Here is an 18835-nt window from a genome sequence, read left to right on the forward strand (position 1 = left end):
GGGGCCGGGGCGGGGACCTGCGGGGTCTGAGCCCTTCGCCTGCCCCTGCGAAGCTCAGAGCACTTGGTGCCCTCAAAAGCCGAGGGAACTGCACCCGCTGCAGACCGAGGGGACAGAAGGAGGTGTCCGGGTCATATAAGGAAGTGCAGGGTGAACAGCATTCTCTGGGGTCTGAGCTCTGGGGTCCCCAGCACAGGAGGGACATAGACCTGATGGAGCGAGTCTAGAGGAGGCCACCGAGTTAATGAGAGGGCTGTAGCACATCTCCAATAACTAACAAAAGTCTGAGAAAATTGGGATTGTTCATCCTGCAGAAAAGATTGCTTAAAAGTGACCTAATTGCAACCTTACAGTGTCTGAAGGGAGCCTACAAGAAGGATGGAGAAGGGCATTGTACAAGGGCATGGAGTGACAGGGTGAGGGGGGATGGATTCATGTTGAAAGAGGGCAGGTTTCAATTAAACATTACAAAGAAATTCTTTACTGTGAGGGTGGAACAGGTTGCCCAAAGAAGTTGTAGATGCCCCATCCCTTGAAGTGTTTAAGGCCAGGCTSGRTGGAGCTCAGAGCTACCTGTTCTAGTGGGAGAAGTCCCTGTCCATGACAGGGGTGTGGAACTTGATGATCTTTAAGGTCTCTCAAAGACCCAAACCTTTCTGTGATTTTGCCACTGCTGTGACTCCTGTGTAGGAGCAGGGCAGCAGTGGCTCATGGCACACCATGACTGCTCCTGCCCCTGCATCTTCCCCTATCCATCTGCCCTGTCCATCCTCCCTCCACACCRAGAACTGGCCTGCGGATGCCTTTCAGGATTTGCAATCATAATATATCAAGGAGTGGGGCCAGAAGGGAAGTAAAAGTGCAGACAGGGAATTTCCTGATGGCTATCGGTGTGAGATCCAATCCTTCATGTCACAATCATGTTCCCACTTGACCTTTATGGCATCTGAATCTTTTTTTTTTCCCTCTTAAAAACATACCTGGAGGAAATGGCCTCAAGTGGCATCAGGGGAGATTTAGATTAGGCATTGGGAAAAGAAAAACCAAACCAGAAAATATTGTAAAACATTGGAACAGACTGCACAGGGCAGAGTCGCCATCCCTGGAAACATCCAAGAAATGTGGATATGGTGCCAGAGGACATGGTTTAATGGTGGTGYTGGGTTGGCAGTTGGACTTCATGATGTTGGAGGCCTTTTCCARCCTTACTGATTCTGATTTCATGRTTCTAACCATTGCCACTCAAAACTCTCTGTATTTGGAATAATAAACAGGATGAGAAGTTGTGAGTTTAACAAAGCACAGAGGCCATGATGACTGAAAATCAGGAACCTTTATTCATTACAACTCATTTCACTAGGAAAACAAATCTATGTTTGGCTGTGCCGAGCCACTGGATTAGTCCCACAGTCTCTCTGATTGTTTGGCTTTCTGTCTTGCTCTCAAAATCCTTGGTTTGAAATTTGTCTCCTTGTCTGCAGTATTGCAAAGAGAAAAAAACATTCAGTTTTCACAGAGAAATGAACCGAGGGAGCAGGTTATCATAGCTGATCGGAGGCTTTTTATTTTACAGCTTCTGGTATTGCTGAAAATTAATGCAGAGCTGAGATCAGGCCTTGCCTGTTCTTTCTGTATCTGATACTTAGAAACTGTTCTTTCCTAAAGGGAGGAGATTCCTGAGTTTGGAGAGATTTGTGGCTGTTCTGTATTGCTAGGTTGTGGGGCAAGGTTAGCTGCTGGTTGCCTTTTAGAGACTGAGGTTAGCAGGAAATCCTTTAAAAATAAGTTACAGAAAGCCAAATTCTGTTCTTGTTTATACCTTGGCTACTCAACTTCCACACAAGGGTAAAAAAAACAAGGCAGAGTTTGGTCATAGGTCTTAAACTTCCTTCTTTGCATGTGTTTGGAACATGCCTCTGCTTAGCTGTAGATTACTGATTCGTGGGAGAAACACAAGGAACAAGATAATTMCTACTGGAAAAACCAAGCCCCACACCCATCCCTAAGGCCCAGGACTTCTCCTTCAGGGAAGACAGAAAGTGTGAAAAGAAAATGGGAAATTTATTTTGTATTGTTCCTTCTTAGAYATCCACCGATGTGCATGTGTGGGGAGAAGGGTCCATGGCCCTCCACAGCTACAAAGGCAGCTTCTCAGTTGTTGTTATTCTTCCACATATTAAAGTTAGTGAGGCTATTTTATGTTCAGTTTGCAGAGAGAACAAAAATCAAGCCTTTTAAGTAACACAGGAAGGTGCAGCATATTGAATTAAATTATGGGGTTTGGCCAAGAGTATATTTAGAAATCACACAGGTTTCCAGAAGGTGCTGTGGGGCATATTTAAGACAAATAGGCTTAGCTGGCAGCCAGCCATCCATTTTCTCTTCTCTCCAGAGGTTTTCATAAACAAAAACTCTGAAGCTGGAAGTATTCCCACATCGTTCTAGTTTCTGCATTTCTTTCAAATTTATTTGTGATGAATTCAGATGATGATGTTCACTGGCAGTTCATGGATTCCTTTACAGGGTTGTCTATGACTCTTCTGTGAACTAACATATGTATTGAAAAACTTACCTGAGCATTTTTGTATATAGCCTTTCCACCAATAAGTGGCTGGTTTGCTTTTACTGTACCAGGCTGGATCTAGCAAGGCGAAGGCCATCAGTCTTTGTTTTTTTCAAAATGTTCTGTCAGTAGCTCTGTAATCACCATTTCTATTCAGTGCTGCTTCATCCCAGATCAGCAAGCTTTAAACCACACAGGTTTTTGTTGACAGAATGTTAAAATGCATCCTCTGCACTTTCAGATGGATTTAAAGGCACACTTGACGCTGAAGTTAAAATATGGAAAGACCTAAGTCACTACATTTCCATGATTTTATCTGTTGACAAGCATACTCTCTTTTTTTTCTCTTTTTTTTTTTTTTATTTGTAATGCTTTTTCCAAACCAGTTACATAACACGATTCTGGCCTCAAGCAGCTTTTGTAGCTATCAAACATCAGTTCATAGAATCACAGAATCATAGAATAGTTTGGGTTGGAAGGGACCTTAAAGATGACCCAGTTCCAACCCCCTGCCATGAGCAGGGACACCTTTCATCAGACCAGGTTACTCAGAGCTCCATCCAACCTGGCCTTGAACAGTTGACTCCGTGTGTGCATCTGCCTCTGCTGGTGCCTGGGGAGGTGGTGTGGCCTTTGGCACAGCCAAAACCAGCTCCACAAAAACACCCCATGAGGCAGGATACGCCCTACACGTGCCATTCCACCATGCAGTGGCTGCACTGAGCTTTCAGCTTGGGATATCCCATGGGATAGATAGTTCAGGCTGGAAGGCAGCACCCAGYCCGACCTTCAGCTCAATATACAGTCAGATTAGGATGCTCAGTGCTCTTCCCAGCCAGGCTCCATCCCCCGAGGATGAAGATCCCACCATGCCTCTGGGCACCTGCTTTAGTGCTGAACCACTCTTCATTTGAACTATTTTTTTTCCTTGTCAGTTTTTTTAGTCAAAATTTTCCATTGCTGCTCATTGTGATTGTTGCCTCTGGTCTTTTGTTGTGCACCTCTGCCGAGAGTCTGCCTCCATCTTCCCTGGAACTCCCCATAAGGAACCTGAAGACAGCAGTTAGGGCTTCCAATGCCCTTAGCCCCCTCCTCTCCAGGCTGAACAGGCCCCTTGTGTCTCTTTTACATCAGGCTGCTGAGAGGAAAGCTTGAATTGTTGACAGATRCATAACTCTTGCCTCTTCTACTGAAGCAGGTTGGTGCCAAACTAATGGCAAGGAAAGGATTGTGTGCCTGGCCCTGTCTTGGCAAGTCGACACTCATTCACTCGCCATGGTTACTACTCAGCTGTGTAAGCACATTTGGTGTTGGCAAAAAGCCTTTCCTGAGCCATGTTAGAAGGTATAGCACACAAATGGCCCAAGGAATGGGAATGTCATTCTGTTGGGGAAAAAAATTACTCCAATACTTTGACAAGTCCCCTGATTTTGGTACGTTTATCCAGCCCTGACCCTCAGGAAATCTGGCACCATATACTGTTTTATCACAACTGCCTTGGGCTTACAGGAAGGCTTTAGTGTAGTACTCATGGATGTTCCTGTCTTTACTAAACAAAACTAAGCCTAGGCTAGGATTACTTTCAGTTGTCAGCCTGAAAAGCCATTTTCTATACAAAACAGCAAACTGCCACTTTTTTTCAGCATTGTGTGACACAGCCGCTCTTTAAATGTAAAACTGCACAGTCAGTGAGTTACGGAGCAGCAGGAGAGATGGGACTTTCTCCCTCAGTAAGTGGATTTCAGGCCCACACAGACCCAGAGAGCAGAGATCCCCCAAATCTCTCCTCTCCTGCAGGAGGAGGAATCTGCACCTCACTGTGTTTCAGCACTAAGAGATTGTGGGTGTCGGTCTCTTTGCGGTGTGTGGCTTAAAACAGAAGCCCAGCAATRTCCTGTGTGATACAACCCTCTCCCCCGTGCCTTGCAAGGACCTTAAAACTGTCAGAGCTCCACCAACCTGAACCAAGTGCTCCAGGAACTGCCTTATTAAAGCATAAATGCTGCCCCAGGGGGGATGCTGGGGATGGAGAAGAGGGGTCCATGTCACCACAGTCACCACAGCTTCATACGTGGCCTTGGCTAAGGTGGGAGAGATGAGTGGGGGAATCAATAAAGTCTTTTTTACCCATGGCAAATGCACATCCATGTGAATGTTGTCAGTGCAGTGCAGTGTTCACCTTTCCAAACTACTGCCCTTCTGGTCAAGGAGTCATATATTAACCAAGTTAGCAGTTCTGCCAAGAAATAACAAGGATACCATGCATTTCAGCAGTGCTTTTCATCAGATCATTCCTAATTACTTTACAAACAGAATTAAGGAAGCCTCACAACATCCCTGTGAGGTAGGTGGAAATTCTTACACCCATTTTACAGGTGGAGAAAACAGGCACTGAGAGGTAAAGTGATTATCACAGCAAGTCAGAAGCAGAGCTGGAAATAAATCTAAGATTATTATCCTAGGTCCACTGCTCTAGACACTAGAGAACACCAACYCCCACATGCTATTGTAAGCTAAGAGACTACCTTTCTCTTCTACTTTCACCTCCTTTGGTGATTTTGACACTTGCATCTTATGCTCCTTGCAGAGAGCTGTGTGATCAGTTAGTAATTTATTTGCACAGGGAGCCAAGGGGGCAAACACACCTTTAAATAATCCAGGCATGGCTCTAATTGTCCAGTGATTTCCCCCTTCCCAAGGAAATAATTTTCCMCGTTCTTCATATAGATCTCTATGTTTTGCTAAATTATGTTTTGAGTAGAGTCATACACTCAATCCCCAGCTYTGAGGCTGTTATGTAACTTCACTAGGAATTTCTGGAATAAGCTATTAAATTTGTCTCATTGAGAGGGAGTAAAACACATTTATAAGCTATCACATCCAGAAATAGCAATAATCCTTTGCTCATCTGTAGGGCCTTCCATCTAAGGACCTCCCTTTCCATTACCAGCACAACACATCAGGCCTCACATCATCATTGTAAGGTAGAAAATGATTCCCATTTGCACAAGAAGGAAGAATGTCTTGCTGACAGTCCCACAGTGGTTTTCTTGCAGAGATGAGGCTGAGTGCCAGAAGACCGGGCTGTCCCCTGTTTGCCGAGCAGCACTGTCCCAATGCCATGGCCCATGCTTGGTGGCTACAGATTCACTGCCAGCCTGGCAGAGTACTTGAAAACTGGCTTTAAAAAAAATAAACCAAGAAGCAGTTGATTCTGGAGGGATGCAGGAGGGAAATGCCAGCTTATCCTTGTGCTGTCGKCACTCGAAGGAAGAAAGGAGAATTCCAGTGGCAGCTGTGAGCGAACTACAGTGTCCATGGAATACACTGCACATGGTGCATTTTACTGAGGCTCTCCAAGGAAAAAGAATGACATAAATAACATGTGGTGATTAAAGACTGGCCCACCTGACAGCCACRTTGTGAACCGTGCTCCTGATGAACAAGCACTCATCTTTAAGTAGTCCTGTAGTGTAATGAGTGTATGAATGTCAGAAATCAGGAGTGGAATTATCAAGTAAATAGAAGTCAACAAGGGTGAGTGTGATTCATCTGGTCCAGTACATTGGTATCTGGAAGGGTCAGATGCTCTGATGCGGAAACCTCATACTAAACTGTTACAAGGTTGTGCTTTTTACCTGCAGGAAGGTATGTTTCCAACCCTCTTCAACAAGTGGGCTGGTTGATGCTCAGAATCATTCAAACTCTTATCTCTTTCTGTGGAGAAAATAAAAAGTAATAGATCCCAGCTAGTATAAGTGTGATGAGTGTTCTGGTCATTTAAATCTTAGCTCTTTCTTGAATTCTACTGTCTTGAACTGGGCACAGTGGACTCTTCCTGCTGAAAAAACATTCTCTTTCTTCAGTTGTGATAACTGTTTTCCTGTTTCTGTATTAAGAGAGTGGGTAAATAGTAGCCTCCAGACTCTCTCTTGCATGTGTTGCTTTGTCATATTCCTTCCCAAAACTGAGGAGGGACCTCCCAATCTTCCTTCACAAGGAAGGACACCCAACAGCCTTTGTCTAAGGAATAAAAGTTTTGACCCCAGGCAAACCTGGGGAAAATACACAAGAGGCCCAAGAGGAGCAAAAGGATAAATACTGTAAAAAAAAAAGTAAAATATGTGGCACCTCTGTGGTGCTGAAGAATCCCAATGCACCCTACAAACTTTCTACATATGTACAGCTTAACGTCACTCGGCAGTGAAGTCTGGCCACCTTCGCAGCTGTGTGACCAGGCAGGGAACTCCACCGAGGGGGTGGGATCAGGAGTGACAGGACTGACTGTAAGGGGCTGGGACATGGCCCAAGCCTACCCAGAGCTCTCTYAGGCACCCATTTGCTTTCCATGGGCTTTGAGTCAGACCTGCGACAATGAGAGGCCGCAGGGGGTCTTTTCTAGCTAATGGCGGGATGAGTTTTATGCATTGTGCCAAAGACTTTTTTTTCCCTGACCTGGATTAGAGCCTGCCCTGGGAATAATGGGATGGGCTGCAGCCCAGCAGAAAGAATTTGCTGAGATGGCAGGGTCTGAGGTTTGCAGAGCAGAGTGCATACCTGCACTTTTTTGGCATGAGGCTCAGTTTTGGGGGGACATAGCTGTTAACCTGAAGCTTTGGAACGCATTGCTGCACTGTCCCAGCCAAAAGATGCTGCTGTAGTCCTAAAATTAGAAATCTATATTAGACATCTAAACATTTGCAAGCACATCATTTTCTGCCTTTTATAAAAAAAAAATCTTTCCAAGTCTCTGAGAATTCTGTACAGACCTGTTGGCACAAAAGGTCTAAATCATCTTATGAAAGGCCTTGTCTTATTGAGTGAGACCTTGGCATTTTATAGAGAAGTATGAATGGCTCCCATCTGTCAAATTAAAACAAGGCTGTCAAGAGACTATTACCATATCAGTCTTTTCAAACTTGACCAACCAGTTTTGTATTTAGAGGTTTAAAAASTCACATAGTTACCCAGACCCCTGGTTTAGGTTCACACATGCCTTCAGGATTCTGTACCTGAGATTTGCTGAGTGCCTGGGAGCCTGGAAGCTCCAGGAACTGAACACTTGTCAGGATCATACCATGAAGGCTTATATTTGGGTTCCTGCTGGGTGGGCTGTGGCAAGATTTCCCCCTCTTGCTTGGCTAAATCTAGTTTCACATCTTTAAGTCACAAGGCTACAAGTAAACAATATCACTTGAATTTATTCTTTCCAGTATTCTGAWCTAGTCTCGGGGCTGGACAATCCTCTTGGGGACAAATAATCAATCCCTGGGCATCTGCTGAATCCTAGTAGAGAGCTACCGTTAACCTTGTCCACTGTCAATGTCACTTAAAGAGAAGAAATATTTTTGACCAAGGGAAAATATTTTTACCTAACTCAGATATGCATTCACAGAGAAATTTAGAACATTTTTGCTTTTATTTTCTGAATAAAGAAGGGAAGTTGGGCTTAGTATTTTAGTGTGTTGATGCTAAGCACAGAATTCACTTTGTGAATTAAGTAACTGCAATTCCATGCCAACAGCAAAGGGGAGATCTGCTCAGCGAGTCATAGGATGAAACAGAAGTGGAAAGACTGGATAAGGTGTTGATCAGTCTTTCCCCTAGCTGGCTGAAAGACAGATCCTCCCCACATTCCTAGAGAAATATGGAACATAAGGCTTTCAGTAAATATGATCACAGTGGCAACATTTGGGTATCACTGCCATGGTAGGTTTTAAAATACATCAGTTATGTGTACAGTGTAGATATTACCATCAGGAGTGAGCTGGCATGTGGAAACAGGGAAATACAGGGACATAGGGGGTAAATAAGGCACAGTTACCATGATAGTACCTTTCCAGCTGAGAATCATAAAAGGAAATAATATTCAAGTGGCCATTTTAGCACTTTGCTTAAAAATATCTTTGGATCCTTTCTCTATCTCTCCTTTTCTCTTCAACCTTTTCCTTCTCATGTGCTCCCCACATTCTGCACCTTCATACAGTCAAATCATCTGACCTGGCCCGGCTGCTGGCTTTACTTAGCCTGCTCAGGGGTCTCATATCAGCGGCAAGTTCAGCAGGTGCTGAAGGCCCTTCCACTTCATCTCTCACCACCTGCTCTTCTGCTTTCTTCATCCCTGGCTCTTCCTGAGGCCCTGGCCGCTCCTCCTCTTGTTCTTCCTCCTCCTCTGCTCGTACCTTCTCCTCTTCTGGTTCCTTCGCTTGTGCATACGATGGTAGCCTCTCATCGAATGCCCTGGAGAGATCTTCCAAAGGTCCCATTCCAATCTTCTCCTCAAACTCATTGTAGGCTGATGGAAGGGGACTGGGCTCAACCCCTACTTCCGTGAGAGGGAAATAGTGGGATACCGGCTTCTCTTCTTCCAGGAGCTTGTAGCCTTTGGCCTTTGGGATGGTGGAGACTGTGATGGCGTGGAGGGGCTTCTCCGGGATCTCTCCGAGCTGCTCCTCTGCTGGTCTTCTCAGAGCCCGSCGGATTCTTTTCAAGATCAAGTGACTGATCTCGACCAGGTTGAGGAAGAGGGATACGGAAGCCACCACCAGCATGAACATAATGAAGATGGTCTTCTCCGTGGGCCTGGAGACAAAACAGTCCACAAGATTGGGACAGGGCCACCGCCCACAGCGGTAAAGGGGGAGAATTCGGAAGCCATACAGGAAGTACTGACCTACTATGAATCCCACCTCAAAGAGAGTTTTGAAAATGATGTGGAAGATGTACGTTCTCAGAAGAGTACCTTCCAGGCGAAACTTCTTGGTTCCATCAGGGTTGTTGCCTTTGTTTTGGTTTGGAGCCAGGGGCAGCTTCTCTTCATCCACCTCAGCTTGCTGGCGCCTCTCAGCTTCCTCCCTCTCTTTTCTCTTCTCCTCCATGCGGACGTGGTGCACGGCATGCCCGAAGTACATTAGTGAAGGCGTGGATACAAAAATGATCTGCAGGACCCAGAGCCGGATGTGGGAGATGGGGAAGGCCTCATCGTAGCAGACGTTCTCACAACCAGGTTGCTGGGTGTTGCACACAAAGTCTGACTGCTCGTCTCCCCATACCAGCTCGGCAGCTGTGCCCAGGATCAGGATGCGGAAAATGAAGAGCACTGTGAGCCAAACTCTCCCGATGACAGTGGACTGCTCGTTCACCTGCTCTAAAATGTTCCCCAAGAAACTCCAGTCACCCATTTCTTACTGTCTAAGGGAAGAAAAAACAAAGAAAAAGACCACAAATTATGCTAAATTTTAATGATTTCAGATTTTCCCACTGATGTCTTTTGTTGCTTTTGATCGGTGTTTCCTTAACATGCTTTGAGAACAGAAAGACTGTTGCTTGCTTGCTGATTTGCCTGTTTGCAGTGATTTATTAGCAGGAGAAGGGCTGGGAAGCCAGAGCAAGCTGCCTGCTAAATTCTTTCTTCCATGGCTCTAAATGGGCAATTACTTTTCAGCCAGGGAGTATATTTATCTCCTTTTGCAGGTGAGAGTCTTTCTGGTGCCTCATAGGCTCAGTTCTGAGAGTCTGCTTAGATTTTGTACACGTACAAAAACCAGCAGTACAGTGGAACAGATTTATCAGCAGGCAGCTGCAGTGCTTAGAAGAGAGGGTGAAGCTTTCAAGCACACAACCTCTTCTGCACCACAACCCCTCACGGGTCAAACAGATCTYGGATCTGCGCCCATCTTGCACCTACTTAAACCTGAATTCTCTCTAGGCTGCAAATATCAATCTACATTAGCAATCACCCTATTAGGTAAGAACAACAATTGCAACACCATTACTACATTAGTGATGCTGTATAAGCTTAATAATACTATATAGATTAGTTTTGCCGTAAAGTTACGTTACATGCAATACAGTTATCTGCTATTGGGGCTGTTCTTTGCATCCCCTTCTGATGTCAGTTGTCCCACTGACGGTGGAACCAACCTGGGGAAAACCACCAAGGTCTCTAAACAGGACCTAAAGTACTATTTGCTGTCTCTAAAATATCAGCGCCACTATCTCACTAACACAGAGCTGGAAGCCAGCTGCAGATATACTAYTGGCAAGCTAAGAAAGTCCATTTTCAAGTAATGCAAGTCAAATATTACATCTGTTATTACTTTTGAATTATAAGAAATTATTCCTAGGTCAGGGCTTCATTCTGCATATCCTGAACTTCCCACTATATAATTTCYGGCAAGGGAAGATCTATGAGTGAGGGAAATAGAAATGAAAGTTGTTTTGTATGGGTTGATTTAACACATCACAGCAGTCTGAAGTCTCTGAGGAATGCAGAATATTACAGTGGCCCAGAAAGATYGACTTGTGGAGCATGACAAGTGAAACAGGGATCATTATTCATAAAATAGCTGTTCACAGGGATCTAGAAGTTCATCTCTTAGATACTACCTCCATCTATAGTTCCCTAAATGCAGACACATACACAAGCGCTGGGAAAAGAAAGGTACAGTCAATAGCATGAAAATCTGAGATTCTAAACTTCCCTCCTTCTTCAGATACCAGGGGATATATTTGTAATGCCATATGTTACGACACACCAACGCATACGACTCTGTTTCAACTACTCTGTGTACGTATTCACACATAGACAAACATGTAAAATACTGAGAATTCTATGGCTTGGGGGAATTTCACAAATTTTCAATAACATGTAAAATACTGAGAATTCTATGGCTTGGGGGAATTTCACAAATTTTCAATCAAAAAAAAAAAAAAAAAAAAAAAAAAAAAANAAAAAAAAAAACGATTACCATGACATCTTGCTAAAACAAGATGGACTCATTCCTTGCCTTCAAAATTCATGACATTTTTACCCTGGACACCCTTATTAGAAAATGAAGAGCAGAACACAGTTCCTTCAGCTTGCACAAACACCTTGCGTACATAAGCRGCAAACATATAATTTAATCACCAAGGAAAATTGCTACTTTCTCAGTCATTAAAGTCGTGTAAAGAAGTGTGTTAATGTCAGCGCTTACATTAACAAGTCTAGCAGAAGATTATGCTGTTTACATACATTATCTAAACTGATTTAAACATCCTCTTTCCGCAAATTCACAGAGCAAAGTACACCCGACAGTTACCAATCATGTGCAACTCTGTAAAAAAACATGACTAYACACAGCACAAGCTTCATTGTCCCCTGGGCACTTCGGTTAACTCCATCCCTTTCTTTCCCTGTGAGTCACACTGATATCTATGCTACCATTTGAGCATTTCCACTGCAGCACGCAAGAGCGACGTCCTAGATGTGATAAACCTTATCACACGGAAAACTCACTGTATGACAGAAGGGAGAATGTTTCCTGTCTAACTCCATCACATGTCTTGCTCGCAGCTTGCTACATTTGGCTAAGCCCTTCCTGAGATCACTTCCAACTGGCCACATTCTTCACAACTCTGCCATGCCCATCCCCTCTGTTTTCTGCAAGTGAACTGGTTTGAGGTTGCTCAGTCGGTTCAGCTGCAAGCAGCGATATTGGGTGGACTGATGACGAGAGGCACAACCCGTTCAAATGTCTGGGATTCCACCTGCAAGCAGTCAGCCCCTCCAGCCTCAAAAAAAAAACAAAAGGTGTAAGCGAGGTATTTTAGACAGTCACCTTCTCCCTGAAATTGCCTGTCATGAGGAAAGAGCTGGGACACTGCCTAAGCCCGCTCAGAGTCAACAGATTTTGTGTTCTGAACTCTCATGGGCTGGCTGCAGACCCCCACCCTGCGCTCCCAGACATCGCAACCTGCGCACGATACCAGCGAAGGAGGCCCAATAGGTTAAGGGTGTTGAGCAAGCAACTTGCCGCTGTGAGAGGCTCCACCGAAGAAATGTGTCCCCCTCCTCTCTTGGCACTCTGCAGGGAAGAGTGAACTTTTGTCTCTCTTCTTCCCTACCCTAAAAGCCCCAATCTTGTCGCACGACTGAGCAGATATGACTGAATTGGCTCTGATGGTGGGTTTTAGTTGCCCTGCAATATTTAAGCTCCGAGCCAGACGGCTTTATGAAGTGAGTGACAGTCAGTGACGTGGGGAACAATAGGGAGAAAAAAATAGAGAGAGAGGCAGAAACACAGAGAGGAGAGTCCACTGAACATGAAAAAGCAGAGSGGGGAGAGGAACAGGCAGGCGACAGGCAGTGAAAAACTAATACATGCATAAATGGGAGTTTGCTCAGTTAAGCAAGGACCAAAGCATCTCTGCAATTCCACTGTGGTTCAGCACAGCTCCCTGTGTGCCCACACTCGCTGGTTGTGGTGTGGCAGGCGAAAAGGGAACACCAGCATCTCTGATAGTGGCAGCATTAATTGAATTAATTTGTTACCCTGCACCCAGCTCTGACAGACAAGTTTCATTACTCATTTTCAGGCAGATGCTGAAGTACTGGGTTTGTATTTGGCATTGTCAGATACTTTGGTCTGCTCTTTAACATCTTTTACCTGGAAAAAGCAGCAGAAAGGGAAAAYGGGATTATCAGTCAATATTAATCAAAGTTGAGAAATATCAATTTTACAACCTCACCTTTTGGTGTCTTAGCTCTGCTTAGTTTTTCCTCCAAATGCATCTTGCACGTGCGCATGCATCAAAAATGTCTAAACCAAACTGTTTTGATAAGGAGCATAGCTGAATTCCAGCAGCCCAGCACACAGGAATGTTACCCCAGGCGACTTGCCTGCCCCCAGCCACCTGCAAAAATGCTGGAGAGGCCACAGAAGAGAGGAATCACAGGCTCAGTAATGCATCCACAAGTACAACTGAACTGAGATTTTTAATTATAAGTCAAAGGTTATAATCTTACTCTGAGATATGGCTTTTGTCATCTTTCTGTAGGAATTGCTCAGAATGTGCTCTTRGTGCTCAGCTCTGAAGAAAAASAGGATTACTGGAAGCAAGATTTGCTAAGCAGTGATACAGATGCCAGGCTCATAAAGTGATGAAACAGCAAGTAGCTCTCCTCTCTCTTTATGCAAACTCAACACCGAATTTAATTTCCCAGAATGGCATTGAGATATTAGAACACGAGGGACACAAAATTTTGTACCTTCAAACCAATGGTTTCAGGCCACTCTTCAGTGTTTTGGGGCATTTRTGTCCATGTAAGTTCAGAGCCTCATCTCATCAGTTGTCAGATTTTAGGCTGATTTGGAGAGCCCCAAAGTTCAAAGCACAACTGGAGGCAGAGATGATGTTTCTCAAACTGTATTTCAAAAGAGCTAAAGGATGAGTGAGAGATRGAAAATAACCTATTTTGTAAGAGGAACCAGTCTAGAGACACAAAAGAAAAATCACCCTCAGTGCATGTAGTTGGACTGAAAGTCATATTCTGAACTCCTTAAGAAATCACTCCTAAACAGGGAAGCAGTAGCAGAACATTTTTCAKCCAATACTATATAAAGCATGGGAACAGTCTTCCTGGAGAGAGGACACACAGTGAAGAGTTCACAAGCCTCAAGAAGATGAAGTGAAAAAGAAAAAGTATGGTTAGATCAATGAGAGGAGTAAGGACAATAAGGAAGAGGAAGGAACACCTTTGTTGTTTTGTTTTGTTATAYTCTACTGAGATAAATTGGTGTCAGTCCATGAGTGACTGTCATCATTGCCACCCTCATCCCCTCTCTGGGAAGCAGTAAGAGAGGGACTAAATGGTTCCACCAGCATCCAGCACCTCTAGAGAGTGCCTGGAGGCTGGTGCATCACAGAGGAGAGGTAGCTCAGATGTTAAACTGCCCATTCCTTTTCAGACCAAAACTGTGGTTTCGGAAAACTCAGCTCTAGTTGAACATGCACATCCCTTTCTAGGTCTTTTCTCTCTCATATAATGAGSCAAACTCCAAATCTGGTCTGTAACTACATGGCTATAGTCCATCTCTAAATTTTAAACAGCTACTGTCASAGACCTTTCCCATTGACCTTCTAGCTGCCTTTTGCAAATACTGTCTAAATATCAAACATTGTCTGACAAGTCACAGAACAGCTTGCAATATGCAGCTGATGCAGAAATTATATCAAGTCTGTGATTATTGGGTCTCTGTTACCTTCATCCAAATGATCAGGCTGGCTTTCTCTGATATCACAGACTGCAGAACCTTTAGCATGGGGCACACCCAGTTTGCAGGACATTTCTGGTTTGTGGAAAACCACACAGTCCCTTTATCTGGAGGCCTTTTACAAAGGGACTGCTGAGCTCTTGGTCGGATTCTCCAGCTCACTAGGTCCTCCTTCTGTTGAAGCAAAGGGTTTAAATGAAGATGAAGGTGGGCAGTGAGGAAATGCTCTTGTACTGGCACTATGCAGGGAAGTGGTTGGTTGAGATGGGCACAAAGAGGAGAAGGCAGAGCATAAGAAGATCAAGAAGGAGACTTGAATCTGAGGCACCAGGGTAACACTGGAAGTCAGGGCTGCCTTTRCAGTATGAAAGCAGTGCCTGGGAAAGAAAGGAGACCATGAAAGCAAAGGTGAAGACTGGATCTCACATGCAGCATGTGACAATCATTGAGTCTGCAACAGAACTGCACTGACAGTGCCAGATCAAAAAAGGGCAAACACTTCGAGTCATACCTGGCTCGGTGTTCAAGCTCTCATTAGGCAACCTATAGATGTGCTGAGACTTCCATTCCACAAAACCAGTGCTAAAATAATAACAGCTAGTGAAAATAATACCACTAACTCAAGGTTTTTCCTTGCCTTTGGGACTTTACTTGTCTTCTAAGAATCATGGGCATCTCCTGCATTTGTCAAGTACTATTTTCTTTGGAAAGAAGTTTGCTTCATTGCTGACTTCTCAACCTTTAGCTGCTTTGAGGCTGGTGACTGAGCTTCTGTCCCTGGCACCAGTGAGTCTGTGAAGTCTCCACTGCAACTCAGCCTTTTGCTCAGAGACTACGAGGTCACTTGGGGAATGTGGGATTTTTCATTCCAAACGGATTTCCAGCACAGACATGATGTCAGGACAAGGCAGGGCCATGCTATTGAACAGCTCTGTTCATGCATGATAGCAGATTGTGCAATTATATAGCGCACAACCCTGGATAACGATACCCCTCCCTCAAACAAAGTTATCTTCTCCGGATCTGCTTAGCTAGAAAGYGGGACACGCTTCCTGTTCTTCTGCTGAACACACAGACCTCTCTCTYGTGGCTCAGGCTGACTGCTGGACGTGTTCAGCCTCCCTGCAAGAAGCTGGGACACTCACCCACCCCAGCACAAACCTGCTGGACATCCTTGTCCATCCCAGAGCCACCGTGTTCTATCCTCTGACCACCAGCACGAGAGTCTCCCAGATTTTATCAACTCTCTGCCACCTACCGGTCTCAGAAATCATGTAAATGTAGCCAGCCCCGGACAGATCTTTAAGCAGGCCTTACCACGTCCCTGCAAGGCAGGCACTTGTCATTTCCTGCATTTTCATGGTTAGGTTCTCAGATTTTTCCAGGACTCTCTCTAGACACTGGTGGAAATGAATTGCTGGGGAATATATTTTGCTAGGGAGCTACAAACAAACCATAAAGAAAAGAGGAGGAAGATATAAAGCATTGAGGAGGAGGGAAATTGGGGAAGTGTGTAACAGGAGGGCAGGAACACAGAAGAGGTGAAGATAGGGCTGGATTGTGCTGAGSCTCGAGTGAAAGATGAATACTTATGGGAAACATGTTTTTAATTTAAGGGATGGAACAAAACTAGACAATTAATAAAGATAAGCAGGGCAAAAGTGGAATGTCTTTCAATATCTGTTAAATGCAGTTCTCTGAAAATTACTGTTCTAGGAGGACCTGGGGAATTACAGGCCAGTCAGCCTAGCTGTGATACCTGGAGAGATATTGGAACCAATTATGAAACAATCAATTTATAAGTAGCTAAAGGACAATAAGCTGATAAGAAACAACCAGCAGGGAATTTTGAAGAGCAAATCATGTCAAACCAAGCTAATTTCCTTCTTTGACTAACAGGCCTGGTAGATGAGGAGGAAACGGTAGGTGTAAAATACCTTGACTTCAGTAACATTTAGAAAATATCTAGATTACAGGCTCCCAAGGCAGCAAGCAAAGTCACCGTGCAGAGGGCACACAGGTTGAAGTACCATAATCAAGGGTAATTATCAGAGCTTCACTTTTCCAGCTGAGAGAATCGTGTCCCTGAAGTTCTGCCTCCAGGGCTGTTCAGTATTTCCTTGAGTGTCTTGGACAACAGACTAGAGGACAAAACAGAGAGGATGACAGCTGGGCTGGGGGTCAGCAGTCCCTCCTGAAGGCAGGGGGCTGGAGTGATTGGAATTTGAGAGGAATGTGAGACACTGGAGAGCTGGGCTGCCTCTGCAGAGGTGACAGCRCCTTGATGCAGCTGAGGAAAGGTGRCTGCAGACACCAAGTGTGCTGCTCCAAACTAAATCGTGACCAGCCCAGCAGAAAGAGCTRGGGTGGGACCCAAAGTGTGTCTGCTGAGTTCCCACAGAAAAACCAAATCTCACTCTGAGGTGCTTTAATGTGGATTTTGTGTATAAGGCAATGGAAGCAATTATTTTGTGCATTTACTCAGTAMTGCTGAGCTCCCAGCAGGAACAGTGTGTCCACTCCCAGGCACTACATTTTACAGGAGATGTAGGCAAGTTGGAGAGAGCCCAAATACGAAAAACAAAATGATAAGAAGTGAAAAAAAATTACTTATAAGGAATGGATRAAATAATTGAGTTTGTTTTCTTTAGGAAAAGAACAACAGGAGGGGAGGCACGATAACAGTCTTCCAGCACATAAACATTTGTTATAATGGGTGGAGAGACTAAGCAGTTGTCCCCTACATTCACCAAAAGTAGAAGAGGAAATAATCAGCTTAATTTGCAATAAAAATGATATAGCTAAACATTAGAAAAACACTTTGCAATGGCAAGAATAGCAGAGCACAGCAGCACACTGCTTGGGGAGGCTGTAGAATCACAGGAGGTTTTTATGAAGAGGTAAACAAACATCTGTTAAGGATGATCTTACCTCATAAGCACAAAAACAAGCAGGGGTAGAARGAGCCTTTCTGAGGTCTTTGGCTCTGTGGTTTTGTGTAGGGCCAAAGGCCTAGAGAAATCTCAAAGCAGTATTTTCAGTTGGRAAAAAAAAATTGCATCTTGGCACCAAGATGTGAAAACTCAGCCTGGACACTGKGGGTTGTCCACACCACCCAGAGCAATGCTGACCCGGGGAGACACCAGCTCAGGCCTGGAGCAGGTTGGCAAGGAATTSTACTTGAGTTAATGATCTCCTGTGGAGTGGGGCTAATTAGCTGGGGCAGTGTGAAGCACAGAGGTGCTTTTTTGCTTCCCCACTGCTCACCCCAGGTATCTTCACGCTGCCCTCCAAGGAGGGCTGTCCTCAGGGAACCTTCAGGGRAGTCATGAATGTGTTCTTTGCCTCCACAAAGTGATGGCTCTAAACATGCTGGAGTTTTAGAGGTGTTTGCTGCCCATAACCCCATTTCAACCAATTTTCTCTCTGTTTTCGGCCAGCCCAGCGAGGACCTTTCCCAGAGACGCTGATTTTATCCGAGGGCGGGAGGAAGGATGGCCAGGCACCTTGTCCCGGTGCGATCCCYGGGGCAGCATCAGCGGAGCAGCAGGAGGAGCAGCCGCTAGCGGGCGGTGTGTTCCCATCCATGCACGGCAGCACCGCGGCGCCGGGGATGCTGTGGGTGAGAAAGAGCGTCATGGACATGCTGTGTGCCTGCTCCTGTCCACACCCGACTTCACTGTTTCGTAAACTTTCCCTGCAGATACCAAACTGAGGCACAGCAAACACAGGAAAGTTGTGGTGATGCTGTAATGCCTATTWTGAATATGATTTTTTGCAGTATTTTTACAATGGTTAAATAAGTGGAGTCAAACTGACACGAAGACATTACTTTGATATCTGTAATTTTACTTAAACTTTATTGAGAAAACACTTTTTTCACTAGTAAAATCTCTGTTTTCACCTCAACCTGTATTCCTTTTCCAGCAAATATTTCTCAGGTATATGAGCTGACCTGCATGATTTTCCCTTTAATAATAACATGGTTAATAATAGAAACTTCACTAAAAGTATACAAAGAACACATAAGGCAAAGAAAATGAACTCTCATGTGTCAAAGGTAGGTGCTGTGCTACTGCAGCAGCACCAGGGCCAGGGAGAGAAGAGTTCTGCTTTAGACACATGATTTCATGGATCAGCATGGTTTCACTTAAAACCTGACCAGACTATTTCTAGAAGCATAGACCTTCACAAGAGTGTGTTGGTTKTAAATTCTAAGCTCTCCTGTATTGCA

At 44.6% G+C, this 18835-nt stretch overlaps 1 protein-coding gene across 1 annotated transcript in view; it reads right to left on the reverse strand.

Moving 5' to 3' along the window:
• Nucleotides 1-2937: 2937 nt before the first annotated feature.
• Nucleotides 2938-18835, reverse strand: part of GJA8 (gap junction protein alpha 8) — a 39173-nt gene continuing 23275 nt past the window's right edge. Inside the window, exons 4-5 of the mRNA XM_057389936.1 lie at nucleotides 17533-18217; nucleotides 2938-9754 (exon numbers count right to left, since the gene is read on the reverse strand). Of these exons, the coding sequence (XP_057245919.1) occupies nucleotides 8542-9744 (1203 nt within the window). The 5' untranslated portion in view covers nucleotides 9745-9754; nucleotides 17533-18217 and the 3' untranslated portion in view covers nucleotides 2938-8541. The remainder of the gene's footprint in view (nucleotides 9755-17532; nucleotides 18218-18835) is intronic.

The sequence above is a fragment of the Malurus melanocephalus genome, unplaced genomic scaffold, assembly GCF_030028575.1.
Source record: "Malurus melanocephalus ecotype Western Australia unplaced genomic scaffold, MMel_1.1 scaffold_21, whole genome shotgun sequence".
Taxonomy (NCBI): Eukaryota; Metazoa; Chordata; class Aves; order Passeriformes; family Maluridae; genus Malurus; species Malurus melanocephalus.